Source organism: Cyanistes caeruleus, chromosome 29 (genome assembly GCF_971803275.1).
Source record: "Cyanistes caeruleus chromosome 29, bCyaCae1.hap1.1, whole genome shotgun sequence".
Classification (NCBI taxonomy): Eukaryota; Metazoa; Chordata; class Aves; order Passeriformes; family Paridae; genus Cyanistes; species Cyanistes caeruleus.
In genome coordinates this window covers 3992595-4020369 of record NC_141729.1, presented here as the reverse complement: position 1 = coordinate 4020369, position 27775 = coordinate 3992595, and the positions used below count along the sequence as shown (strand labels likewise).

The following is a 27775-nucleotide window of genomic DNA, read 5'->3' as shown; positions in this document are numbered from 1 at the left end:
GGGACAGGAGGGGACCCTTGGGGGGACAGGAGGAGACACTGCCGGGGGGGACAGAATGAGACCCTCTGTGGGGTCCGGATGAGGCCCTTGGAGGGGACAGGAGGGGACCTTTTGTGGGGTCAGGGGGGACCCTCGGGGGGGGGCGTCGGGTCCTCCGAGCCGCCAGGGGGCGCTCGGGGGAGAGAGAGAGAGGGGGAAAGAGGGTACGTAGCGTTAGCCCCGCCCACTTCCGCGATCGGCGCGCGCTGATTGGCTGAGCCGGGGGTGACCCCCAGCGCGCGCCCCGGAATGGCGGCGGCGGGGCTGGGCCGGGGCCCGGTGAGTGTCCGTCTGTCCCGGGTCTGTGTGTCCCTCTGGCCTTGTCCCTCCCTGTGAGCCCTCCCCGGGGCCCGCTCGGGGCGACTTCCCCACCCTGGGAGCCGCTGTGTCGGTGCCGGAGGAAGGCAGCGCCCGTTTCCATCCCTTTTTCCCTCGCTTCGCCACCGTCTCCCGGTTTTCCCCGGCTCCTTGTGCCCCCCTTCAGTGCTGGCAGCTTTCCCTTCCCTTCCCTTCCCTTCCCTTCCCTTCCCTTCCCTTCCCTTCCCTTCCCTTCCCTTCCCTTCCCTTCCCTTCCCTTCCCTTCCCTTCCCTTCTCCCCATCCCCGTGTGTGTTTTTGGGGTCTCCCCATCCCCGTGTGTGTTTTTGGGGTCCCCCCCAGCCCCATGTGTGGTTTTGGGGTCTCTCCCCCATCCCCGTGTGTGGTTTTGGGGTCTCTCCCCCATCCCCGTGTGTGGTTTTGGGGTCTCTCCCCCAGCCCCGTGTGTGTTTTTGGGGTCTCTCCCCCAGCCCCGTGTGTGTTTTTGGGGTCCCCCCCAGCCCCGTGTGTGTTTTTGGGGTCCCCCCGGGTTTCTCAGGGCCGTCTCTCCCCCAGCTCTTGCTGCGCTGCCGCTCCTGGCGCGGTTTCTCCTCGCAGACGGACGGGGAGTCGCGGCTGGCGCGGCTGCTGCGGGAGAAGTTCCCGCGGGCATCGGCCATCAAGGTGGTGGACATCTCAGGTACGGGAAAAGCTCCTCATTCACACCGGGTCTCAGTGTCCAGCCCCCCCGGGGGCTGCGGGGTCCCCCAGAAGGGTCGGGAGAGTGAGGGAGCTTTAATTAACTCTAATGAATTTGTCAGGAGGCTGCGGTGCCATGTACGAAATCCACATCGAGTCAGAGGAGTTCCGGGAGAAGCGCACGGTGCAGCAGCACCAGATGGTCAACCAGGTCTGGGGGCTCGGGGGGCTCGGGGTGGGAGAGGGGGGACGGGAGAGAGGGAATGGGAGAGAGGGAAAAGCAGAGGGGGAAAGGGAGAGAGGGAAAAGGGGAGAGGGACAGGGAGAGAGGGAATGGGAGAGAGGGAGAGGGTGTGGGGCTGAGGGTGCAGCAGCCCCAAACCCGTGGGGCTGAGGGTGCTGCAGAGCTCTGGGTGTGGGGCTGAGGGTGCAGCAGAGCTCTGGGTGTGGGGCTGAGGGTGCTGCAGCTCTGGGTGTGGGGCTGAGGGTGCTGCAGAGCTCTGGGTGTGGGGCTGAGGGTGCTGCAGCTCTGGGTGTGGGGCTGAGGGTGCTGCAGCTCTGAGTGTGGGGCAGAGGGTGCAGCAGCCCCAAACCTGTGGGGCTGAGGGTGCTGCAGCTCTGGGTGTGGGGCTGAGGGTGCTGCAGCTCTGGGTGTGGGGCTGAGGGTGCTCACCCACCCCTGAAAGCCCTGCTTGCCTTGCAGGCCCTGAGCGAGGAGATCAAGCACATGCACGGCCTGCGGATCTTCACCTCGGCCCCCAAGGCCTGAGGCTGCTCCAGCAGCAATAAAACGCCCCAGGAGGGGCACCCAGGGATGTGAATTCCACCCAGTGTTGTGTGTTCAATCAGGGCCCTGTGGGGCAGGGGAAGGAGAGGAGAAACCCTCTTCCTCTGAAAGAAGAGCAGGAAGAAACTTTATTATTATTATTGTTGTTGTTATTATTATTATTATTGCCTTTGCCACACAGGAGGGACCCGTGGGACATCCCAGAGCTGCTCCTCCCACCCACCCAGGGACAGGGACAGCCCACCCTGGGGCCAGGCACTTCTCCTCCTCACCCCTGCTTAAGGCTCTGGGCCAAAGTGCACCTCTTTTATCCAAAAAAAAAAAATTAAAAAACCCAAGAAAAAGCACTTCCAAAAATAAGCTGAGCCTCTCCGGGCGTGCTCTGGGGCTGGAGAGTCCAGAGAGGAGCTCTGGGAGCAGAAAGCGGCCGGGCAGCACCTGGAACATCCAGAGCAGGGCAGAACCTGCTCCACCTGCGGCCAGCCCAGGGCAAGGAGAGCCCAGCGGGGGCTGCAGAGCGGCGCCGAGGCCGCTCGCTGCCGGCTGAAGAAGAAGCGGAAAAGGAGCAGCCAGAAGGGTCCTCCCAGGGGGGGTTTTATCTGTCCTTGGAGCCCAACTTCTCAATCAGCTCGTGCAGAGGAGCCAGCTCACGCCTGTCGATCAGGCTGAACTCCTGGCAGGAGGAAAAGGAGACACCAAAAAGTGAGGGAAGATGGGAAAAGGCAGCACCGCTCCTGGTCCTCGTGGAGAAATCAAATTTCAGGGCAACAAAACTCCTTGCTGCACACAGCAAGGCACAGAGCAGGCTGGGAAAGTAAAAGAAAGGTGCTGGTGTTGCTCCTTCTGAGTCGGTTCCTGAGCTACAAACCCTCTGAGTTCTCCTCCAGTTCTGGTTTTGTTGACTGCAGATTGGTAATTAAAACCCGAGAGAGAAATTGGAGCGCTTACAACCAACAAAACAAAAAAACCCCACAAAAGCCCAACCTCACAAAGAGCTCAGCTGGGTGTGGAGGAGGAGCTGGGTGTTAACAGAGCAGATCTTGGGAGATTTCCACCCAGAATCCTCCAAAAGCCAAGAGGGAAGGTGAGATCCCCCGCTCCAGCTCACCTGCACGAAGAAGATAAAGTGCTTGAAGGAGGTGTTGAGGTGAGCCTCCTCCTGCAGCCGCATCACCGAGTCGAAGTGCTGGTGGTAGATGTGGGCGTAGACCCGGAACAGCCGCTTCAGGATGGTCTTGGCCACCGACATGAAGTTCTTGGGAAAGGGGACACCTGGAAAAGGAGGGACAGGCAGGGATCAGGGCGTGGCCCAGCCAGGAGGGGCCATCCCGGGGCTCGTGGCTGCACCCACCGATCTTGGAGGGGAAGAGGGTCTCGTCATCCAGCTGGTCCTGCACCCACGTCATCAGGTAATCGATGTACTTGGGTGCTGAGCACTTGATGGGCTTCTTGATGTTGGTGCCGTCGGCCCAGTGGTACTCGTACCTGTGGGAGGGGGAAATCCCGCAGGAAAAACGGGATTCAGGATCCCTGCTGATCCCAGGAGCCGCTCAGGGCTGAGCAGAGCTCGGCCTCTTTGGGTTTCCCGAGCCCAACAGTCAGGGCCGACCCCTCTGGGGTTTTTTTTTGGGGTTTCAGCCCCAAAAGTCACAGGATTACGGAATATCCAGATCCACCGGGATCGTCAAGCCGAGCCTGGCCCTGCACAGACCCCCAGCAATCCCTGGCAGCGCTGTCTGAGTGCTCCTGGAGCTCTGGCAGCCTCGGGGCTGTGCCCATTCCCTGGGGAGCCTCTGGGGGAACAACCCTGCCCTGAGATCTCCATCCCAAATTCCCCTGGAACAGCTCCAGCCATTCCACGGGATCCTGTCCCTGCTCCCAGAGATCAGATGTTAAAAATGACCCTCAGCTCTGTGGCTGCCTCCTCTGACATCAACATTTCCTTAAAACAAACCAAAAGGAGCATCAGGGCCATCTTTTGGAGGCTCTGGATCTCACAGCAGACCCTGCTCCCACCCCTTTTCTCTGAGGTGTTTTACAAGATCCCTGAAAAGCAGCAAAGCCCCTCTGTGTTTTTCACCCGGCCACAAGCGCGAGCGGTGCCACTCGAGAGGAAGCTGTGACAGGAAATGGCCCCAAAAATAGAGGCAGGAACTGGCAGAGCAGATCCTGCAGGGTAGGAGAGCAGGGAAGGAGGTTCCACAGCAGCCACAGGGTGCTGGGCTCACAAACAGAGCCTTGGCAAACTCCCAAAGAGGATTCCCACCTGTGGCAAAATCCGCAAGTGCAGAACCAAGCCCTGGTAGGAATTCACACCTAAAATCAACAAGGTGGCCCCCAAAAAGGGTTCACTCTCTTCTTTCCACCTCCCCCGAGGCCCCAACCTTCTCCTGCAGAGCAGTGCCACCACATTATAAAATTAAAATTAAGAAATGAAATGAAATGAAATGAAATGCTGATTAGATGTGCCTCCTGAAAATCCACCACATCCCTGAGGATGACACCAGAGGAGCAAAAGGTGTCAGCTGGACCCTGCCTGGGGTCCCTGCAGCTCCTCCCTGCCTCACCTGGGCCCTGCAGACATCACGGGGCAGCTGCTCTCGGTGCAGAACTCCGTGATGGTCCCGTACAGCATGTTGATCTGGTTGAAGAAATCCACAGCTGCAAAGGAAACGCCGTGGGGTGAGACAGGCGTGAGGCCAGCACCTCCCAGGATGCTCAAAAACCTGATGGATTTGGTAATATCCAAGGAGAGACCTTCTTCAGGCTGAGCACTCCTGACCTGAATCTGAATCTCTACATTCCTTGCTTTAAATTGCTTTTTTTCCCCCCTCTCTAACCTCCAAAGAAGCAAAGGTCAAGGCCAGGGGGAGCGGCTGCTGAAACCAAATTGGATCTGGAAATAGAAAACAAAAAAAGAAACTCCACAATCCTGGAGTCTGGGAGAAATAGAGCTCCACTTTCTCCCTGGATCATTTGTGCTACAGCTTTTACAGCCAACGGTGCTGATTTCCCAAAAATAACCATTCACAAACTAAAATCCCCTCCGTGAGCCTGAACTGGTAAAAAACCACCCCAAAACCACAGGGGAGCAGCTTCGGTGCAGCTTTGTCTCTTCCTCCTTGCACAACACCCCCCCCTAACCTGCACCCTGCTTCTGCTGCTTTTATCCCACCTCAGCTACCCCAGCCTGGGGAATTTTGGGGGGTTGTCTGAGGATAAACCCCGGGTTTTGGGGGTTTTTCCTCTCTCAGAGGACTCACTGTTCACAGCAATCCACTCGTTGAGGTCCTCCCCCTCGGGCAGCATCACGGCCTGCCGCAGGTTGCCGCTGCCCAGCGTGGCCTCGGCGTGTTTGAGGAGCTCGTACTGGTGGGATCCTTCTGGAATGTTCTTCTTTGGCTTGAATGTTTTCGAAGAGCGGCTTCCACTGAGGAGGGGAGAAGCGTTTCCAGTTTGCCACGGAAGCGGGGAACAGACGAGGATGGAAAAGATCCCCGAGAGCAGCACCATCCTCACGGTCAGTACTCCTCGTGAGCCACATCCACCCGTGGCTGGGACGCTCCCAGGGATGGGGACTCCCATTTTCCATGAAATCCAACCTAAACCTCCCCTGGTGCAACTTGAGGCCCCTTTCCTGTGGTTCTGTCACAGTTCCCCACAGCAGAGGAAGGCCCTCCTTGTGCATTCCCAAAGATTCTTTTCAAGGGTTTCCTCTCCCCACACACACTCAGGAATCCCCCAAGCACAAACCACTCCACGATCCCACTTAAACCTTCCCCCTGTGCCTTCCTCAGCTCCTGGAGTTCCCAATCCTCCCCTCAAAGCTCAGGATTCCCCTCATGAATCCCTTCACCCCTGCCCCATGGCACTCAGCAGCCCCCTCAGAGCCTCCCCAAAATCCTTCCCCTCCTCAAGCCCCTCAGAGAGCAGCTCTCCATCCCTCCACAAACCTCTCTGCCACAAATAACCTTCCTAGGTCCTTTTCCCCCCTAGGGCCCCCTCAGGACCCTCCCTGAGGGGAGCCCGGACACTCACAAGAGGAAACTCATGGCGAGACGGGCTGAGAGGAGCCGGAACGGGCTGAGGGATCGAGAAGAGCTGGGGAAGCGGGAATGGACTGAGGGGAGAGGAAATGGGCTGAGGGAGAGGGAAGAGAGATGGGGGACTGGGAAGGGCTGAGGGAGCGGGCGGAAGGAAGAGGGGCCGGGATGCGAGAGCGGAAAGGGCTGAGGGAACGGAGTGAGGGGGTGGGAAGGGCTGAGGGAAGCGGGGCCGGGTGGAGGGAGCGGATGGAGCCGAACCGGACCGGGCCGGGCCGGGGAGCGCCGAGAGAGCGGCGGAGGCTCCGGGCGGGACCCGCCCGGGCCGCCAACTCTCGCGAGAGCTCCGTGAAGGGGCGGAACCCTCGCTGAGGGGGCGTGGCCTCGCCCTGAGGCGAAGGGTGGAGCACCCGAGCCCTACTTGTTCACACTTTAATAATTAATTAGACCGAGCCTGTTATGTATTGCCAGATTTTGATCAACTTTATTTCATGTGAAACCCGGGGGACGCTCGCGGGGTCTCCGTCCGTCTCATGGGGGACGTTGGAGATGGACTCGGGGGGTTGTAGCTGTGCCTTTAATGGCGCCCCAGGGAATGATGGGGATGGAGGTGATGTCGGGATCTCCAGTGCTCCTCCGTCCTGGGGGATGCCGTGAGGAGATCCCCGCAGGATTAGCGGGGCAGCCTCCAACCTTCTCATCCTGGAGGATTGCCGGGGCTCTCTGTCCATGTCCCTTTTTGGAGTCTCCATCTTTCATTTGGGTGCACCGGGAGCTCTCCATCTCCCTCACCGTAACGAGCGGGCCGTGTCGCCCTCCTCCGGGCCGGAGGGGCCGGGCTGCCTCCGCCCTCACCCTGTGTGGGGATGAGGAGTCATTTCCGTCTCTCCTCCACAATGGAGGGGGACATGAGGGTCTCTGTGCTCACCTTGGTGAGGGCTGGAGGAGAACTCCGTGGAGCGGAGAAATCGCTGTCGGGGCCTCCGCACCCTCCACTGTCGAATCTCGGTAAGGATCATTTCTTTCCTTGTTTCCTGTGGGGATTAGGTGGGGTGTCATATCTGTCCTCCCATTATGGAGGGATTGGGGGACTGGATATCTCCACTCTTACTCCCCTTGTTGAGAGCTGGAGGAGATCTGTGTGGAGCGGAGGAGTTGAGGCCTCCGCATCCTTCCTTCCAACTCCTCTGTGATGGAGGGGTTGGATTGTGTCCAGCCTCATCCTGTGTAGAGATGAAGGCTCAGGTTAACTGTGTCCACGTTCCGTTACCAGGGACAACAGGGGGATTATTTCTGTTAGTGCTCACCTTGGTGAAGGCTGGAGGAGATCTCTATGGAGCGGAGAACTCCGAGTTGGGGCCTCCGCACCCTCCATTGTCGATGCTGGATAAAGATAATTTCTGTCCTTGTTCTCTGTGGGGATTAGAGGAGGTGTCATATCTGTCCTCCCCTTATGGAGGGGTTGGGGGACTGGATATCTCCACTCTTACTCCCCTTGATGACGGCTGGAGGAGATCTCCGTGGAGCGGAGAACTCTGAGTTGAGGCCTCCGCATCCACCGTTCCAACTCCTCTGTGATGGAGGGGTTGGATTGTGTCCAGCCTCATCCTCTGTGGAGATGAAGGCTCAGGTTAACTGTGCCCATTTCCCATTAATGGGGAGGGTGGGGGGATTGTCTCTGTGCTTACCTTGGTAAAGGCTGGAGGAGATCTCCATGGAGCGGAGAATTCTCTGTTGGGGCCTCCGCACCCTCCATTGTCGATGCTAGATAAAGATAATTTCTGTCCTTGTTCTCTGTGGGGATTAGAGGAGGTGTCATATCTGTCCTCCCATTATGGAGGGGTCGGGGGACTGGATATCTCTACTTGTACTCCCCTTGATGAGAGCTGGAGGAGATCTCCATGGAGGGGAGAATTTTCTGTCAGGGCCTCCGCACCCTCCATTGTCAATGCTGGATAAGGATCTTTTCTGTCCTTGTTTTCTGTGGGGAATAGGGGGGGTGTCATATCTGTCCTCCTCCCCTTATGGAGGGGTCAGGGGACTGGATATCTCCACTCTTACTCCCCTTGATGACGGCTGGAGGAGATCTCCGTGGAGCGGAGAACTCTGAGTTGAGGCCTCCGCATCCACCGTTCCAACTCCTCTGTGATGGAGGGGTTGGATTGTGTCCAGCCTCATCCTCTGTGGAGATGAAGGCTCAGGTTAACTGTGCCCATTTCCCATTACTGGGGAGGGTGGGGGGATTGTGTCTGTTTGTGCTCACCTTGGTAAAGGCTGGAGGAGATCTCCATGGAGGGGAGAATTTTCTGTCGGGGCCTCTGCACCCTCCATTGTCGATGCTGGATAAGGATCTTTTCTGTCCCTGTTTTCTGTGGGGAATAGGGGGGGTGTCATATCTGTCCTCCTCCCCTTATGGAGGGGTTGGGGGGCTGGATATCTCCACTCTTACTCCCCTTGTTGAGAGCTGGAGGAGATCTCCGTGGAGCGGAGAACTCTGAGTTAGGGCCTCCGCACCCTCCATTGTCGATTCTCGGAAAGGATCATTTCTGTCCTTGTTCTCTGTGGGGATTAGAAGAGGTGTCATATCTGTCCTCCTCCCCTTATGGAGGGGTCAGGGGACTGGATATCTCCACTCTTACTCCCCTTGTTGAGAGCTGGAGGAGATCTGTGTGGAGCGGAGGAGTTGAGGCCTCCGCATCCTTCATTCCAACTCCTCTGTGATGGAGGGGTTGGATTGTGTCCAGCCTCATCCTCTGTGGAGATGAAGGCTCAGGTTAACTGTGTCCACGTTCCGTTACTAGGGACAACAGGGGGATTGTCTCTGTGTGCTCACCTTGGTGAAGGTTGAGGGAGGGCTCCATGGAGCGGAGTAATCTCTGTTGGGGCCTCCGCACCCTTTGTTGTTGCTGCTTTGCAGTGAGGATAATTTCTATCCTCATTTTCTGTGGAGAAAAAAAAAAGAGAAAAGCGAGATCTGTCCTGCTCCCCTTATGTTGGGCGGGGAGGGGGACAGGGGATAAATTTGGTGGGGTCTGGGGTAGGGTAGGGTAGAGTAGGGTAGGGTAGGGTAAGTGGAGGAGTTGAGGCCTCCACATCCATCGTTCCAACTCCTCCGTGATGGAGGGGTTGGATTGTCTCCAGCCTCAACCTGTGTGGAGATGAAGGCTCAGATTAACTCTGTGCACTTCCCATTATCGGGGAGGGTGGGGGGAAAGGATCATCTCTGTGCTCACCTTGGTGAAGGTTGAGGGAGGGCTCCATGGAGCGGAGTAATCTCTGTTGGGGCCTCCGCACCCTTTGTTGTTTCTGCTTTGCAGTGAGGATAATTTCTATCCTCATTTTCTGTGGAGAAAAAAAGAGAAAAGCGAGATCTGTCCTGCTCCCCTTATGTTGGGCGGGGAGGGGGACAGGGGATAAATTTGGTGGGGTCTGGGGTAAGGTAAGGTAGGATAGGGTAGGTGGAGCGGAGGCGTTGAGGCCTCCGCATCCGTCGTTCCAACTCCTCCATGATGGAGGGGTTGGATTGTCTCCAGCCTCAACCTGTGTGGAGATGAAGGCTCAGGTTAACTGTGTGCACTTCCCATTACTGGGGAGGGTGGGGGAAAGGATCATCTCTGCTTGTGCTCACCTGGTTGAGGGATGGAGGCGATCTCCATGGAGCGGAGTAATCTCTGTTGGGGCCTCCGCACCCTTTGTTGTTTCTGCTTTGCAGTGAGGATAATTTCTATCCTCATTTTCTGTGGAGAAAAAAAAAAGAGAAAAGCGAGATCTGTCCTGCTCCCCTTATGTTGGGCGGGGAGGGGGACAGGGGATAAATTTGGTGGGGTCTGGGGTAGGGTAGGGTAGAGTAGGGTAGGGTAGAGTAGGGTAGGGTAGGGTAAGTGGAGGAGTTGAGGCCTCCACATCCATCGTTCCAACTCCTCCGTGATGGAGGGGTTGGATTGTGTCCGGCCTCAACCTGTGTGGAGATGAAGGCTCAGATTAACTCTGTGCACTTCCCATTATCGGGGAGGGTGGGGGGAAAGGATCATCTCTGTGCTCACCTTGGTGAAGGTTGAGGGAGGGCTCCATGGAGCGGAGTAATCTCTGTTGGGGCCTCCGCACCCTTTGTTGTTGCTGCTTTGCAGTGAGGATAATTTCTATCCTCATTTTCTGTGGAGAAAAAAGAGAAAAGCGAGATCTGTCCTGCTCCCCTTATGTTGGGCGGGGAGGGGGACAGGGGATAAATTTGGTGGGGTCTGGGGTAGGGTAGGATAGGGTAGGGTAGGGTAGGGTAAGTGGAGGAGTTGAGGCCTCCACATCCATCGTTCCAACTCCTCCATGATGGAGGGGTTGGATTGTCTCCAGCCTCAACCTGTGTGGAGATGAAGGCTCAGGTTAACTCTGTGCACTTCCCATTACTGGGGAGGGTGGGGGAAAGGATCATCTCTGTTTGTGCTCACCTTGTTGAGGGATGGAGGCGATCTCCATGGAGCGGAGTAATCTCTGTTGGGGCCTCCGCACCCTTTGTTGTTGCTGCTTTGCAGTGAGGATAATTTCTATCCTCATTTTCTGTGGAGAAAAAAAAAAAGAAAAGCGAGATCTGTCCTGCTCCCCTTATGGTGGTCGGGGAGGAGGACACCTCTTTGCTGCTGCTTGCAGCGAGGATAACTTCTATCCTCATTTAATATGGAAAAATAAAAAATAAAAGTCAGGTGTGTCCTCCTCTCCTTACGGTGGTTGGAGAGGAGGTCACCTCTTTGCTGCTGCTTGCAGCGAGGATAACTTCTATCCTCATTTAATATGGAAAAAATAAAAGTCAGGTGTGTCCTCCTCCCCTTACGGTGGTTGGAGAGGAGGTCACCTCTTTGCTGCTGCTTGCAGCGAGGATAACTTCTATCCTCATTTAATATGGAAAAATAAAAAGTCAGGTGTGTCCTCCTCCCCTTACGGTGGTTGGAGAGGAGGTCACCTCTTTGCTGCTGCTTGCAGCGAGGATAACTTCTATCCTCATTTAATATGGAAAAAATAAAAGTCAGGTGTGTCCTCCTCCCCATATGGTGGCTGGAGAGGAGGTCACCTCTTTGCTGCTGCTCGCAGCGAGGATAACTTCTATCCTCATTTAATATGGAAAAAATAAAAGAAAATAAAAAGTCAGGTGTGTCCTCCTCCCCATATAGTGGCTGGGGAGGAGGTCACCTCTTTGCTGCTGCTTGCAGCGAGGATAACTTCTATCCTCATTTACTATGGAGAAAAATAAAAGTCAGGTGTGTCCTCCTCCCCTTACAGTGGTTAGAGAGGAGGTCACCTCTTTGCTGCTGCTCGCAGCGAGGATAACTTCCATCTATATTTCTATACTATACTACGTACATAAGAAAGGAAAGTCAGATCTGTCCTCCTCCCCTTACGTAGGGTGGGGAGGGGGACAGGGGAAAAACTTAGTGGGGTCTGGGGTAAGGTAAGGTAGGGTAAGGGTAGGTGGAGCAGAGTAGTTGAGGCCGCCGCCGTTGTTCCAACTCCTCCGTGATGGAGGGGTTGGATTGTCTCCAGCCTCAACCTGTGTGGAGATGAAGGCTCAGATTAACTCTGTGCACTTCCCAGTACTGGGGAGGGTGGGGGGAGAGGATCATCTCTGTTTGTGCTCACCTTGTTGAGGCCTGGAGGTTTGCCTGGAGCGGAGTTTGTGGCGGGGCCTCCGCACCCATCGTTGCTGCAGGTCTTCGGCTAGGATCAGGTTTGTGTTCTGTGGGGATCAGAGGAGCAGCTCAGATCTGTCCTCGTTCCCTTACGGGAGGGGTGGGGGGACACAGTGGTTTCTGTTTGTACTCACGTTGGAGATGGCTGGAGGAAGTTTGAGGTCTATGTGGACGGTTTAGAGATTTGAGGAGAATATCCTCATTTACTGTGTATATACGAGAGGAAAATCCCATCTGTCCTCCTCCCCTTATGTGGGGTGGGGAGGGGGACAGGATAAGTCTGACATAAATTTGGCGGGGTTCTGGAGTAGAGTAGGACATCGTAGAGTAGGATAACGTAGAGTAGGATAACGTAGAGTAGGGTAAGGTAGAGTAGGATTGGTGGAGCGGAGGAGTTGAGGTCTCCGCATCCACCGTTCCAACTCCTCCGTGATGGAGGGGTTGGATTGTCTCCAGCCTCAACCTGTGTGGAGATGAAGGCTCAGGTTAACTCTGTGCACTCCCCATTATCGGGGAGGGTGGGGGGAGAGGATCATCTCTGTTTGTGCTCACCTTGTTGAGGCCTGGAGGAAGTGATGTCTATGTGGATAATTTCCAAATTTTGAGGATATCCTCATTAACTTAATGATATATAATTATTATCTAAATACTTATATATATATATATATATATATATAACTAATATAAGAGAGGAAAGTCATATCTGACCTCCTCCCCTAATGTGGTGTGGGGAGGGGGACAGGGGATAAATTTGGTGTGGTTCTGGGGTAGAGTAGGGTAAGGTAGTGTAGGATAAGGTAGAGTAGGTTAAGGTAGAGTAGGTTAAGGTAGAGTATGTTAAGGTATAGTATGTTAAGGTATAGTATCTTAAGGTATAGTATCTTAAGGTATAGTAAGGTAGGTGGAGCGGAGGAGTTGAGGCCTCTGCATCCACCGTTCCAACTCCGCTGTGATGGAGGGGTTGGATTGTCTCCAGCCTCAACCTGTGTGGAGATGAAGGCTCAGGTTAACTGTGTCCACGTTCCGTTACTAGGGACAACAGGGGGATTGTCTCTGTGTGCTCACCTTGGTGAAGGTTGAGGGAGGGCTCCATGGAGCGGAGTAATCTCTGTTGGGGCCTCCGCACCCTTTGTTGTTTCTGCTTTGCAGTGAGGATAATTTCTGTCCTCATTTTCTGTGGAGGAAAAAAAAAGAAACCAAAAGCAGGATCTGTCCTGCTCCCCTTATGGTGGTCGGGGAGGAGGACACCTCTTTGCTGCTGCTTGCAGCGAGGATAACTTCTATCCTCATTTAATATGGAAAAATAAAAGTCAGGTGTGTCCTCCTCTCCTTACGGTGGTTGGAGAGGAGGTCACCTCTTTGCTGCTGCTTGCAGCGAGGATAACTTCTATCCTCATTTAATATGGAAAAAATAAAAGAAAATAAAAAGTCAGGTGTGTCCTCCTCCCCATATGGTGGCTGGAGAGGAGGTCACCTCTTTGCTGCTGCTCGCAGCGAGGATAACTTCTATCCTCATTTAATATGGAAAAAATAAAAGAAAATAAAAAGTCAGGTGTGTCCTCCTCCCCATATAGTGGCTGGGGAGGAGGTCACCTCTTTGCTGCTGCTCGCAGCGAGGATAACTTCTATCCTCATTTATGGAGAAAATAAAAAAAAAAAGTCAGGTGTGTCCTCCTCCCCTTACAGTGGTTAGAGAGGAGGTCACCTCTTTGCTGCTGCTTGCAGCGAGGATAACTTCCATCTATATTTCTATACTATACTACGTACATAAGAAAGGAAAGTCAGATCTGTCCTCCTCCCCTTACGTAGGGTGGGGAGGGGGACAGGGGAAAAACTTAGTGGGGTCTGGGGTAAGGTAAGGTAGGGTAAGGGTAGGTGGAGCAGAGTAGTTGAGGCCGCCGCCGTTGTTCCAACTCCTCCGTGATGGAGGGGTTGGATTGTCTCCAGCCTCAACCTGTGTGGAGATGAAGGCTCAGATTAACTCTGTGCACTTCCCAGTACTGGGGAGGGTGGGGGGAGAGGATCATCTCTGTTTGTGCTCACCTTGTTGAGGCCTGGAGGTTTGCCTGGAGCGGAGTTTGTGGCGGGGCCTCCGCACCCATCGTTGCTGCAGGTCTTCGGCTAGGATCAGGTTTGTGTTCTGTGGGGATCAGAGGAGCAGCTCAGATCTGTCCTCGTTCCCTTACAGGAGGGGTGGGGGGACACAGTGGTTTCTGTTTGTACTCACGTTGGAGATGGCTGGAGGAAGTTTGAGGTCTATGTGGACGGTTTAGAGATTTGAGGAGAATATCCTCATTTACTGTGTATATATGAGAGGAAAATCCCATCTGTCCTCCTCCCCTTATGTGGGGTGGGGAGGGGGACAGGATAAGTCTGACATAAATTTGGCGGGGTTCTGGAGTAGAGTAGGATAACGTAGAGTAGGATAACGTAGAGTAGGATAACGTAGAGTAGGATAACGTAGAGTAGGATAACGTAGAGTAGGATAACGTAGAGTAGGATTGGTGGAGCGGAGGAGTTGAGGTCTCCGCATCCACCGTTCCAACTCCTCCGTGATGGAGGGGTTGGATTGTCTCCAGCCTCAACCTGTGTGGAGATGAAGGCTCAGGTTAACTGTGTCCACTCCCCATTATTGGGGAGGGTGGGGGGAGAGGATCATCTCTGTTTGTGCTCACCTTGTTGAGGCCTGGAGGAACTGATGTCTATGTGGATAATTTCCAAATTTTGAGGATATCCTCATTAACTTAATGATATATAATTATTATCTTAATGATATATAATAATTATTAATGATATATATTATTATATATATATATAATTAATTAATATAAGAGAGGAAAGTCATATCTGTCCTCTTCCCCTTATGTGGTGTGGGAAGGGGGACAGGAGATAAATTTGGTGTAGTTCTGGGGTAGAGTAGGGTAAGGTAGTGTAGGATAAGGTACAGTAGGTTAAGGTAGAGTAGGTTAAGGTATAGTATGTTAAGGTATAGTAAGGTAGGTGGAGCGGAGGAGTTGAGGCCTCTGCATCCACCGTTCCAACTCCTCCGTGATGGAGGGGTTGGATTGTCTCCAGCCTCAACCTGTGTGGAGATGAAGGCTCAGATTAACTCTGTGCACTTCCCATTATCGGGGATGGTGGGGGGAGAGGATCATCTCTGTTTGTGCTCACCTGGTTGAGGCCTGGAGGTTTGCCTGGAGCGGAGTTTGTGGTGGGGTCTCCGCACCCATCGTTGCTGCAGTTCTTTGGGTAGCATCATTTTTGTGTTCTGTGGGGATCAGAGGAGCAGCTCAGATCTGTCCTCGTTCCCTTATGGGAGGGTTGGGGGGACACAGTGGTTTCTGTTTGTACTCACGTTTTAGATAGCTAGAGGAAGTTTGATTTATGTGGAGCGGAGAAATTTTTGTTGGGGCCTCCGCACCCTTTGTTGTTGCTGCTTTGCAGCGAGGATAATTTCTATCCTCATTTCCTGTGGAATAAATACAAGAAAGTCAGATGTGTTCTCCTACCCTAATGTGGGGAGGGGGTCACCTGTTTGTTGTTGCTGCTTTGCAGCAAGGGTATCTTCTGTCTTCATTTCCTGTGGAGAAAGGTGAAGAGTAGAGAAGAGTAGAAAAAAGAAAAAAAAAAAAAATCTGTCCCCCTCCCATTATGTGGTGTGGGGAGGGGGCTTGGATATCTCTGAGATTAATTGGATGGAACGGAGAAGTTCCAGTTCCATTCCTGTTGTGCGCTTTGATGCTGCGCACTCCTCGGAGTCCGGGCCCGGACTGAGCAACGCCCCCACAACACCCGCCTTTTATAGTCCGCCCAAGCCCCGCCCCTTAGCAACAGCCAATAGGAGCCCAGAAACAGCCTGGGGGACGGAGCAACCAGCGTTCCACATTATGAAGTCACGGGGGGAGCGGTGGCTAGAACGCAACCGAGCGATCTGATTGGTCGGGAGGTGGAGGGTTCGAAAAAAGGCGTGGCCCGGGTTGGGGGCGGGGACAAGTTTTACCCGGGAAGGGCCGGGGTCTCCCCGCGATTTTGGGAGCAGCTCCCGGTGCTCCTCAGACCCTCCCCAGGTCTCCCGGAGCCCAGGAAGAGAATTTCCTCTTTCTGCCAGTTTTATTCTCGCCGCGGTGCCCCAGGGATGCTCGAGGGGTCTCTGTCCCCCTGGACCTGGGAAATGCTTGTGGAGGGCGGGGGTCTCTGTCCCTCTCCCTGCAGGGGATGTTTGGGGCTGGGGTCTCTGTCCCTCTCCCTGCAGGGGATGTTTGGGGCGGGGGTCTCTGTCCCTCTGCTGCCAGGGGATGTTTGGGGCCGGGGGTCTCCATCCCCCTGAACCTGGGAAATGCTTGTGGGGGGCTGGGGTCTACATCCCTCTACTTCCAGGGGATGTTTGCGGGCGGGGGTCTCCATCCCCCTGGACCTGGGAAATATTTGTGGGGGGCGGGGGTCTCTGTCTCTCTGCTGCCAGGGGATGTGTGCGGCGCTAGGGACTCGTTGGGAAAGCAAAACTCGGTCACAGCATTTGATGGGGTTTTTTTTTTTGCCAATTTTATTTTGTCCGTGCCTCGGGCAGCCCGGGGCCATGGCCAAAGCCCTCGGATTTTGGGGAGCGGCGGAGGTGTCCGCCTGTGTCCCCGTCGTCCTCGCCCCGGGGGATGCTCCGGCCGATGTCCGTCCGCCCGGACAGGGATGCCCTGCCCGGTGTGCGCCCTCTCGCCCCGAGGAGGTCCTTGCCCCGGTGTCCGTCTTCCTTGCCCCGGGGATGCTCCGGCGGTGTCCGTCGCTGCCCCGGCCCGGTCCAGGGAAGACTCCTGGCGCGGAGGAGCCGGCCCCCGCTCCCGCCTCCTTCCCAACCACCCTCCCCTGGGGAGTGCGGAAGCGGGGACGGCCCCTCCTGGGCCCGGGGGATGCTCTGTCCGTGTCCGTCCTCGTCGGTCCTGAGGATGCGGTGTCGGTGCTCGGGTGCGGTGTCGGTGCTCGGGTGCGGTGTCGGTGCTCGGGGGCGGTGTCGGTGCTCGGGGGCGGTGTCGGTGCTCGGGGGCGGTGTCGATGCTCGGGTGCGGTGTCGGTGCTCGGGGGCGGTGTCGATGCTCCGGGCGGGCGGTGCCGTTGCAGCCCCAGCCCGGTCCAGGGGACCCGGCTGCCTCTCGCCGTCCACATCCCGCCGCGATCCGGGACTGGGCGCGGAGGAGCCGGCCCCCGCTCCCGCCTCCTTCCCAACCACCCTCCCCTGGGGAGTGCGGAAGCGGGGACGGCCCCTCCTGGGCCCGGGGGATGCTCTGTCCGTGTCCGTCCTTCCCCCGGCCCTGCCCGGTGCCGATGGTCTTCGGGGGCGGTGTCGATGCTCGGGTGCGGTGCCGGAGCTCCGGGCGGGCGGTGCCGGAGCTCCGGGAGGGCGATGTCGATGCTCGGGTGCGGTGCCGGAGCTCCGGGCGGGCGGTGCCGGAGCTCCGGGAGGGCGATGTCGATGCTCGGGTGCGGTGCCGGAGCTCCGGGCGGGCGGTGCCGGTGCTCGGGGGCGGTGCCTGGGGCTCCACCGCTGCCCCTGGGCTTCGCTCCGCTTTCCCCGCTGTCCCAGGGCCGGTCGGAGCAGTAGTGCCCGCCGCCGCTCTTTATAGTCCGGCTGAGCCCCGCCCACTCGGCGCCAGCCAATGGGAGCCGCGGGACAACAATGACGGGCGGGACTATGCGCATTTCGCATTGTGATGAAACAATGGAGGGCGGGGCCACAGCGTGACCGAGCGATCTGATTGGTCGAGAGTCTGAGGGGTCAGTGAAGGGCGGGGCTCGGGGCGGGGCGGGAGAGGGGCCGCGGTAAATCCAGGATTTGGGAGCAGCTCCAGATGCTCTCCTGGAACCCCTTCAGGCCCTGCAAGGGGCTCTGAGCTCTCCCTGGATCCTTCCCCTTCTCCAGGGGAACATTCCCAGCTCTCCTGGAACCCCTTCAGGCCCTGCAAGGGGCTCTGAGCTCTCCCTGGATCCTTCCCCTTCTCCAGGGGAACATTCCCAGCTCTCCTGGAACCCCTCCAGGCCCTGCAAGGGGCTCTGAGCTCTCCCTGGATCCTTCCCCTTCTCCAGGGGAACATTCCCAGCTCTCCTGGAACCCCTTCAGGCCCTGCAAGGGGCTCTGAGCTCTCCCTGGATCCTTCCCCTTCTCCAGGGGAACATTCCCAGCTCTCCCAGCCCGGCTCCAGAGGGGCTCCAGTTCCTCTGGGCTCTCCCCAGCAGCTCCACATCCTCCAGGTGCGGTCTCACCTGAGCGGGGCCGAGGGGGGCAGAATCCCCCCGGAGCTGGGGGTCAGCCCAGGGCACTTTTGGGGTCACGTCCAGCCCCTCAGCCCCCCGCACGCTGCCCATTGCGGCAGCTGTGGAAATGACCTCAGTTACCCAAAATATCCAACCTTGTGGCGTTTATGTTATTTTTTATCGCGTTTCGGGAAGGTGAAAACTTGAATAAACCATTTTTGGCACTGAACCTCATTGGTTATCGCTGGAGGGCGGGCGGGGCTTACCGGGTTCCATAAAGGCGGGAGCCTCGCTCCCCTCAGCGCCGCTCCCGCCGCCTGTGAGGCCCAGCCCCGCCATGGCCGCCGCGCTCCGGCCCCTCCGCGCCCTCAGCCGAGCCGCGCTGGAGCCCCGCGCCCGCCGCCTGCAGCTCAGCGCCGCCCGGTACGGCCCGGGACACCGGGGGGTGTGTGGGGATGCTTGGGAGGGAAGCGGGAGCAGCGCCCACCGCGCTCCGCCCGGTCCCGGCGCGCTGAGGGCTGTGTGGGGAGAGGCCCGGCCCGGTTCGGCCGCCCCCCCGGGCCGGGGTCGCGGCCCGTTGGGTCCCGGAGGTGCCGGTGAGGGCGGGCGGGCCCCCAGAGGCCGCGCTGGGCGCTGCAGGCTGATGAAATCCCGCGGCCGCCTTGCGTGGGAGTGTGGGGCTGCCCCGGGGGGACCGAGACACCCCATTGTCCCTCAGGGAGAGAGGGACAGAGGCGCCATTGTCCTTAGGGTGAGAGGGACAGAGACCCCATCACCCCTCAGGGGGAGAGGGACAGAGACCCCATCCTCCCCAGGGTGAGAGGGACAAACACTCCATCACCCCTCAGGGTGAGAGGGACAGAGACCCTATCAGTCTCAGGGTGAGAGGGACAGAGACCCCATCACCCTCAGGGTAAGATGGACAGAGACCCCATCCTCCCCAGGGTGAGAGGGACAGAGACCCCATCCTCCCCAGGGTGAGAGGGACAGAGACCCCATCCTCCCCAGGGTGAGAGGGACAGAGACCCCATCACCCCTCAGGGTGAGAGGGACAGAGACCCCCTGACTGAGAAAGGAGAGCATCCCCTCCTTTGATTATTCCTTGGTATGAATGGGACAGGGACCCCAGAACATTCCTTGGGGGTGACAGGGACAGAGACCCCCGAGCATCCCACCCTGCTCCAGACTGTTCTGAGCTCACTCTTTGCCCCTCTTGGGGAGCTTCTGGTGCTTCTCGCTCTCCCTGGGAGCCCAGGGCAGCCGGGTCTCAGGGGAAAGTCCCGGTGAGTTTTGGAGCAGTCCCCAGGGAAGGGGCACGGAGGCTGCCGGAGCTCCGGGAATGTTTGGACAACGCTCCCAGGGCAGGATTTTGGGAGCCAGGACTTGGATCAGTGATCCTAGTGGGTCCCTTGCAGCTCTGGATATTCTGATTCTGCCTCATCTGTTCCCAGCTTTGATGCTGTAACCAAGCCTAAAACGCGCTGCTGGATGCGACAGAGCACAAAAGTGCCAAAAACCCTGTCAAAAAAGGGATGGAGCCTTTTCCTCCTGGCTTTCCTGCTCCAAACTGCCTGGGGCTGGCAGCTGGCAGCCCCGAGGCTCTGGTGACCCTTCCCCGCTGCAGGGAGGACGCCGTGGTGATCTCGGGGAGGAAGCTGGCGCGGCAGATCCGGCAGGAAGCGCGGCACGAGGTGCAGCAGTGGGTGGCTGCGGGGAACAGGAGGCCTCACCTGAGTGTGGTGCTGGTGGGGGAGAACCCAGCCAGCCACTCCTACGTCCTCAACAAAACCAAAGCAGCGGCTGATGTGGGTAAGTGAGAGCTTTCCTTCCCCAAAAAGCGCCCTTTGGTTGGGGCTCCTCGACGCTGGAAGCTTTTTGGGATGCACCTGCCTGTTGGGTTTTTGCCTTCACCCAGAATTTGAGCTCTTGTGGCTGCCTGGTTGTACTGGGGTGTGGTTAAATGTGATCCCTTGGATCCTTCAGGGCAGCTCAAGCTCTGGCATTGGGGTTTTTCCAGCTTTCCCAGAGCCATAAAATGCACAGGAAGGGATTTTTGGTTTCCTTTGCTCCTGTTCAGCCACCTCGCTGCCCTCTGGCTCCTTCCCATCCTGCAATCAAGGTGCTGCTCGGGGTCAGGAACAGCAGTGTCATTTAACCTGGGTCCTGAACATCTGGAGCAGCTTTTGGAGCTGGGATTTTTAGGCAAACATCCCTTTTAGCTGTGTCCAGAGGCCTCTCAGGCGGTGAAGTTTTATTTTCATGGTAGCAGCCTTTGCTCTGGGAGGGTCCCAAACACCATTTCCCAGGCCCTTTATAATCGTCCTCAACAACAAATCTCAAGACTTGGGAAGGTCTCTAAAGCCCTGGTCCTGCACAGACACCCCAAATTCCCACCCTGGGACCCTGCAGGGACACCCCAAATTATCACTGGGGACCCTGCAGGGACACCCCAAATTCCCACCCTGGGACCCTGCAGGGACACCCCAAATTCTCACCCTGGGGACCCTGCACAGACACCCCAAATTCCCAGCCTGGGCATCCTTGCGTGCACCTCCCAGATTTATCCAGGCAGCAAAACAGGGGCAGTTTGAATCCACAAAGCCTGGAAAAAATCTCTCTTTTGTGCTTGTCTGACCCGTGGATTTGGTGACTGCAGGGATCAGCAGCGAGACCATCCTCAGGCCAGCCTCCATCAGCGAGGAGGAGCTGCTGGAGTTGATCAGCAAGCTCAACAACGACGCAGCCGTGGACGGGCTGCTGGTGCAGCTTCCCCTGCCTGGTGAGCAGCTCAGCTCCCCCCTCCTGCATTCCCAGAAAGATTCCAAGGGTTGGGGCAGCACGGGGAAGGAATCCTGGCCCTGATCCTCCCCCTCAGCAGCAGCTGCCCGCAGGGGTTCGTGCTCTCGGAATCTGTTCCTGTGCGGGGCTCCCAAGCTGGGAGCTCGGGCTGTGTGTGGCCTTGGGGCTGCCTGAAAATCCCCCCCCAGTGCTCCCAGTGCCTGTGCTGGGAGCTGGCAGCCTGGAACTGGGAGTGCTGGGGAGCTTCAGGGGCAGAATTGCAGCTCAAGGACAGAGCTCGAGGCTGGGGTTGCAATTCCAGCTCAGGGTTCAAGGTCAGAGCTCCAGTTTGGGGTCACAGTTCCAGCTCAGGGCTTGGGATCAGAGCTCAGGGCTTGGGATTGTAATTCCAGCTCAAGGTTGCAGTTGTAGCTCAGGACCTGGAGTCAGAGCTCCAGTTTGGGGTCACAATTCCAGCTCAAGGCTCGAGGTCAGAGCTCCAGTTTGGGGTCACAATTCCAGCTCCCGTTTGGTCTCAGAGCTCCCGTTTGGGGTCAGAGCTCCTGTTTGGGGTCAGAGCTCCCGTTTAGGCTCAGAGCCCCATCCCAGGGCTCTGTGTCCCCGCTGCAGCTGGGGCTCAGGGCTGCAGAGCCCAGCTGGGCGCTGGGCTGTCCCTGAGAGCCCGCTGCCCTCCGCAGAGCACATCGACGAGCGCAGGCTCTGCAACGCCGTGAGCCCGCACAAGGACGTGGACGGCTTCCACGTGATCAACGTGGGCCGAATGTGCCTGGACCAGGACTCCATGCTGCCCGCCACGCCCTGGGGCGTCTGGGAGATCATCCGCAGGACAGGTGGGAGCTGCTGTGACATTCCTGGGAATCCCAGCTCGGGTGGAAGGATTCCCAGGGAGCGGGAGCTGCCGCAGCTGCGGGGCCGTTGGGATTTTGGGGTGTCGGCGCAGGGCCCGGGGTTGGATCCGCGGTCCCTGCGGGTCCCTCCCGGCTCAGGACAGCCTGTGAGTGTGTGGTTTGTCCCCTGCAGGAATCCCGACGCTGGGCAGGAACGTGGTGGTGGCGGGCAGGTCCAAGAACGTGGGGATGCCGATCGCGATGCTGCTCCACACCGACGGCAGCCACGAGCGGCCCGGAGGTACGAGCGGGGTGGCCTCGGGGAAGGACCCTCAGCACTCTCCAGCCTCCTAAAGCACTCCCAGCAGTTCCCTGGTCAGAGATCTGGCCCAGGGTGGGATAATCCTCGAGCTGATCTTAGAATCACGGGATTGGCAGGGTTGGACAAGGTCTGCAAGGTCAGGAAATGCAGCCGTGGTCACCAACCCACATCCACGTGTGAACACTTCCAGCAGTGGGGCCTCCCCCCTTGCCCTGGGTGACCTCTTCCAATACTTTACAACCTTCCCATGGTGAATTTTCTCCTGATTTCCAACCTAAACCTCCCCTGGCACAGCTGGAAGCTGTTTTTTCTCATCCTGACCCTGCCCTGGCTGTCCCCTCCTGTCACCACGGAGTTGTGGAGAGCCAGAAGATCTTCCAGCTCAAGGCTCAGGGCCACAATTCCAGCTTGGGGTCACAATCCCAGCTCAAGGCTCAGGGCCAGAGCTCCAGTTTGGGGTCAGAGCTCCAGTTTGGGGTCACAATTCCAGCTCAAGGCTCGGGCTCAGAGCTCCTGAGCCTCTTTTGGCAGCTCCCTGTCCCATCCCACCCCAGATCCCTCCACGGGCTGCTCCTGGGGCTCACCCTGAACTTCCTGAGGAGCAGAGGGGTGGTCTGGGAGGTGAGGACACAGAGGAGAGGCCGGTTTTGGGTGCTGTGTGCGAATTCCTGCCCCTTTGTCGCGGCAGGGGACGCCACGGTGACGATCTCGCACCGCTACACGCCCAAGGAGCAGCTGAAGCAGCACACGATCCGCGCCGACATCGTGGTGGCAGCTGCAGGTGAGGAGGCCTCAGCAGGCCTGGGGGTGGGAATCCTGGGCATGGAATGTCCTGGGGGGGCTCTCGGGGCTGAGGGTGGGGGGCTCTTGGAGCTGGGGTTGAGCCAAAAAGGTTTGGTGTTCCCAGTTTGGGGTTCTGCCTCTGGAATGGGAAACAAAAACTGGCAGGGAGCACCAGGATCGTGGATCCAGCTCCTGGTCCTGCACAGACACCCCAAATTATCACCCTGGGGACCCTGCACAGACACCCCAAATTATCACCCTGGGACCCTGCAGGGACACCCCAAATTATCACCCTGGGACCCTGCAGGGACACCCCAAATTATCACTGGGGACCCTGCAGGGACACCCCAAATTATCACTGGGGACCCTGCACAGACACCCCAAATTCCCTCTGGGCGGGAGTTGAACCTTTCCCAAAACCCATCCCAAACCCCCCTGTCCCAGCTGGAAATGGGGAATGGAGGGGAAGTTCTGGAAAGTTCTGGAAAGCTGAGGAGCGGCGGGGGAGGCTCAGTGACCTGGGGCAGAGCAGAGGGAGATCCAGTGACGGCGATAAAGCCGGGCTGGGGGTGGATCTCCCCCGATATCTGACAGAACCAGACACTCACCCCACCCTGGCAGGCTGGGATAGCCCCGGGAGGTTTTTGCTGGCCCTCCCTGGCACAGCCAGAGCCGTGCCCGGCTGGGCTGGGCTGGCTTTGGCCACTGCCCCAGCTCCTCCAGCCTGGAAAATGTGAAATAAAAAGCCACAGAGCTGAAATAGGGAAAGATTTCCAGAGGTTGTGCTCCTGGTTTTCTGCCAGAACTCCCTGAGGATTCCTGTTCTGCGCTCAGAGATTATCAGGGAACACAAAATCACGGAATTTGGGTTTAAAGATCATCCTGTTCCAGCCCTCTGGGCTCTTTCCACCACATCAGGTTGTGCCAAGCCATCCCTTGGGCACTTCCAGGGATGGAACTCCTCTTCCCAGGGCCTCCCACCCTCCCAGAAAGAGATTCCTCCCAGAAATCCAACCTAAATTTCCCTTCTTCCACTTGAAATACCTGAGCTGAACACCATTTGTGCCGCTGTGGGAGGGATTTGGGGTTGTTTTTTTCCTTAAAAAAATCCTTTAATATTCTTAAATCTGGTTATTTTGGGAGAGGCAGGAGGCCCAAGAGGGTTGGAATATCCTGGTGTGAAAAAAACGAGGTTCACATAATTTTTATAGAATTTAAACGTTTAATTAAAAAAAAACCCAAAACAATTAGGAGAAAAAAATTAATATATTTATAAATATTTATATAAATATATAAAATTCTCACACATATCCATAAATTCTTATATATATCTATAAATTCTCATCAATATCCACAAATTCTTATATATATCCATAAATTCTCACACATATCCATGAATTCTCATTCATATCCATAAATTTTCATTAATATCTATAAATTCTCATTCATATCTATAGATTCTCATTCATATCCATAAATTCTCATTCATATCCATAAATTCTCATTCATATCTATAAATTTTCATTAATATCCATAAATTCTCATTCATATCTATAAATTCTCATTCATATCCATAAATTTTCATTAATATCTATAAATTCTCATTCATATCCATAAATTCTCATTAATATCCATAAATTCTCATTCATATCCATAAATTCTCACTCATATCCATAAATCCTTCTTAGGATTTTTGGGGTTCTTCTGTTTATTTTTCTCTTACCCCCTTCCCCATAGATCGATCCTCTTGGATGTAAATTGAGATTTACATTCCCTGACACCAAAAATACAACAAATTCCTCCCCCCCAGAGTTCTGGTCACTGCTGTTTTCATCTGGATAAGAGAATTTACAAATGCAGGAATTCTCCAGCTATTTTTTTTTTCCTCAATAATTTTTTTTTCTCAATATTTTTTCCTCAATATTTTTTTTTCTCTTGGGTTATACAAACAAAAGCAGTTTTTATTAAAATGTATAACACTGTGAAGGTGGGGTGAGTGGGATCAGAGGATGTCAAACACCTCTGAGGTTTGTATTTTTGTGTGTATTTTTGCTTTTTCAGGCATCCCCAACCTGATCACGGCCGACATGATCAAGGAAGGCGCCGCCGTGATCGACGTGGGCATCACCAGGGTGCAGGACCCCGTCACTGCCAAGCCCAGGCTGGTGGGGGACGTGGATTTTGAAGGTGAGGAGAAGCTCTGGAGCAGATTTTTTGGGCACTGAGGATGGGGAGGGGACACAAAGCCTGGCTGGCGTCACCGAGCTCGGGGTGAATCCGGAATATTCCTTGGGGATGGTCCCGAGGAGCCTCCTGGGCCTCTGCTCTGAGCCTTTTCCTCTGCTGCTGGGCTGGGGTTTGACATTTCTGGGCTGCAAATCAGCTTTGAGGCCTTGGTGCTTTTAATCCCGGCTTTTTGGTGCTTTTAGGCCTGATTTTTTGGTGCTTTTAGGCCCGGCTTTTTGGTGCTTTTAGGCCTGGCTTTTTGGTACTTTTAATCCCAGTTTTTTGGTGCTTTTAATCCCAGTTTTTTGGTGCTTTTAATCCCGGTTTTTTGGTGCTTTTGGGCCCGAATTTTTGGTGCTTTTAGCTCTTGGTGCTTTTGGGCCTGGCTTTTTGATGCTTTTAGGCCTTGGTGCTTTTGGGCCTGATTTTTTGGTGCTTTTAATCATGGCTTTTTGGTGCTTTTAATCCCGGCTTTTTGGTGCTTTTAGGCCCGACTTTTTGGTGCTTTTGGGCCCAGTTTTTTGGTGCTTTTGGGCCCAGTTTTTTGGTGTTTTTAACCCCAGTTTTTTGGTGTTTTTGGGCCCAGTTTTTTGATGCTTTTAACCCCAGTTTTTTGGTGCTTTTAGTCCCAGCTTTCTGCGGCTCCCAGGCCTGACTTCCTGAGCCTCCAATGCCTGGCTTTTTGGCACTTTAAGACTTTGATTTTTGTGCTTTTAAGCCTGTCTTTTGTGCTGTTTTGGACCCTTGTGCTTCCAGGCCTGGCTTGGCTCTTTTCCCCACCTTGCTTTTGCAGTTAAGCTCCTTTAACTCGACGCATCGGGCCGTGCTTCCCTGGCCCACACAAAAAAACCACGTGCAGCCCATCCTAAAGTGTTAATCCTGCGTGGCTTTAGGCTGGGAATCCTTGCCTGGCCTTTAAGCCGAGCTTTTCCCCTCAGGAGTGAGGAAGAAGGCGAGTTACATCACCCCGGTGCCCGGCGGTGTGGGGCCCATGACCGTGGCCATGCTGATGAAAAACACCATCATCGCCGCCAAGAAACTGCTGAAACCCAAAGAGCTCGAGGCTCTGCCTGCCTAGGCAGGCCTGGGATCTGAGCCTGGCTGGGCTCGCCTCAGGAGCTGGGCCCACCGAGAGCTGGGCCTAGCTAGGCCTCCCTTGGATCTGGGCCCACCGAGAGCCGGGCCTAGCCAGGCCTTCCTTGGATCTGGGCCCACTGAGAGCCAGGCCTAGCCAGGCCTTCCTTGGATTTGGTACCCTCAGGATCCAGGCCTAGCTGGGCCCACCGAGAGCCGGGCCTAGCTAGGCCTCCCTTGGATCTGGGCCCACCGAGAGCCAGGCCTAGCCAGGCCTAGCTGGGCTCCCCTTGGATCTGGGTCCCTCAGGATCTGGGCCCAGGCTCCCCTTGCATCTGGGGCCTCCACTTTGATCTGGGCCTAGCTGGGCCCCCCAAAAGCTGGGCCTAGCTAGGCCTCCCTTGGATTTGGGCCCCCCCTTGGATCTGGGCCTAGCTGGGCCCCCCAAAAACTGGGCCTAGCTGGGCCTCCCTTGGATCTGGGCCCCCCTTTGGATCCAGGCCTAGCTGGGCCCCCCAAAAGCCAGGCCTAAACAGGCCCCCCCTTGGATCTGGGCCCCCCCTTGGATCCAGGCCTGGCCAGGGCCTCTCTGGCCCACGACATTCCAGACTGACTCGGAACAGGCCGATAGAAAATGCAATATTTCTTATTTATTGTCTCGCACGTGGGGCTGTTCCCCGCTCGGAGCTCACAGGTATTTATTGGAAGTGTTGAGCTGGGATTATACACACTCCTGCTTTGTTTGAGCTGGGATTATCCACACTCCTGCTTTGTTTGAGCTGGGATTATCCACATTTCTGCTTTGTTTGAGCTGGGATTATCCACACTCCTGCTTTGTTTGAGCTGGGATTATTCACACTCCTGTTTTCTGTTTGAGCTGGGATTATCCACATTTCTGCTTTGTGTTTGAGCTGGGATTGTTCAAATTTCTGCTTTGTTTGAGCTGGGATTATTCACATTTCTCCTCCTTTCTTTCTGACCTGGGATTATTCACACTCCTGCTCTGTTTGAGCTGGGATTATCCCCATTTCTCCTGCTTTGAGCTGGGATTATCCACATTTCTCCTGGTTGTGTTTGAGCTCAATTATCCCCATTTCTCCTTTTTGCCCTGGGATTATCCCCATTTCTCCTTTTTGCCCTGGGATTATCCCCATTTCTCCTGAGCCAGCCCCGCTCCTGCAGGATCTTCTTGGCATCCCAGCAATTCCAGCCTCCCTGGTTTTATTCTCCAAACCCCAGCATTCCCAATTCCCTCCTGGATTTTTAATTTCAGCTCTCCTGTAGAGGAATTACTTGAAAAAAAACCTGAAAATTGAAGCCATATTTGTGTAACATTTTTTAGAGTGCAGCTAGGCTGGGCTTTATTTCACTCTTTGGATGGTGAATTTTTTAAAAATCCTTTTGTTTTCTAACCAAAGAACCACCTTGGGGTTAGGGGGAGGTTTCCTGCACCGTGTTGTAAAGTGTGAGTGCTCGGTGAGTAGTGCAGGTTAAATAAAGTGTGAGAAGAGAGAAAAAATAAAAATAAAAAATCCTTTTTGTGCCCTGTAATTTTTAATTTTCAATTTTTAATTTTCAATTTCTAATTTTCAATTTTTAATTTTTAATGTTTAATTTTTAATTATTATTCTTTATTTTTAATTTTTAATTTTCAATTTTCAATGTTTAATTTTTAATTTTTAATTTTCAATTTTCACGTTTTAATTTTCACTTTTTAATTTTTAATTTTCAATTTTTGATTTTCAATTTTCAATTTTTAATTGTCAATTTTTAATTTCCAATTTTTAATTTTCTATTTCCAATTTTTAATTTTCAATTCTTAAATTTTCAATTTTCAATTCTTAATTTTCAATTTTGAATTTTCAATTTTTAATTTTTAATTGTTAATTTTTTACTGAGCAATTCTTTCACTTCTGGGAAGGAGCCAAGGTTGTTTTTTTGAGTTGTTTCAGCAGATCAGGGTCT

The 27775-nt window shown here is 55.2% G+C and overlaps 3 protein-coding genes across 6 annotated transcripts; 2 read left to right on the top strand and 1 right to left on the bottom strand.

The window, feature by feature from the left end:
• The first annotated feature begins 239 nt into the window (after positions 1 to 239).
• Positions 240 to 1961, top strand: BOLA3 (bolA family member 3). Its single transcript, XM_086865477.1, has 4 exons — positions 240 to 318; positions 912 to 1035; positions 1157 to 1245; positions 1738 to 1961. The coding sequence occupies exons 1-4, from the start codon at positions 289 to 291 to the stop codon at positions 1801 to 1803; spliced, it is 309 nt and encodes a 102-aa protein (XP_086721603.1). The 5' UTR covers positions 240 to 288; the 3' UTR covers positions 1804 to 1961.
• On the bottom strand, positions 1927 to 6205 carry MOB1A (MOB kinase activator 1A). Its single transcript, XM_023940826.2, has 6 exons — positions 5860 to 6205; positions 5085 to 5251; positions 4389 to 4482; positions 3173 to 3306; positions 2930 to 3093; positions 1927 to 2494 (listed from the first exon to the last, which is right to left on the bottom strand). The coding sequence occupies exons 1-6, from the start codon at positions 5871 to 5873 to the stop codon at positions 2417 to 2419; spliced, it is 651 nt and encodes a 216-aa protein (XP_023796594.1). The 5' UTR covers positions 5874 to 6205; the 3' UTR covers positions 1927 to 2416.
• MTHFD2 (methylenetetrahydrofolate dehydrogenase (NADP+ dependent) 2, methenyltetrahydrofolate cyclohydrolase) lies at positions 6195 to 27361 on the top strand. Of its 4 annotated transcripts, none has more exons than XM_023940825.2 (8): positions 6195 to 6872; positions 19404 to 19588; positions 20436 to 20558; positions 21256 to 21408; positions 21599 to 21706; positions 22416 to 22508; positions 24572 to 24697; positions 25675 to 27361. In XM_023940825.2, the coding sequence occupies exons 1-8, from the start codon at positions 6445 to 6447 to the stop codon at positions 25812 to 25814; spliced, it is 1356 nt and encodes a 451-aa protein (XP_023796593.2). In that variant the 5' UTR covers positions 6195 to 6444; the 3' UTR covers positions 25815 to 27361. The 4 variants fall into 4 exon arrangements, with proteins under 4 accessions (XP_023796593.2, XP_086721583.1, XP_086721584.1 ...); XM_086865457.1 differs by lacking the exon at positions 6195 to 6872 and adding an exon at positions 15481 to 15663 and having other exon boundaries at positions 18947 to 19588; XM_086865458.1 differs by lacking the exon at positions 6195 to 6872 and adding an exon at positions 18026 to 18202.
• The last annotated feature ends 414 nt before the right edge of the window (positions 27362 to 27775 follow it).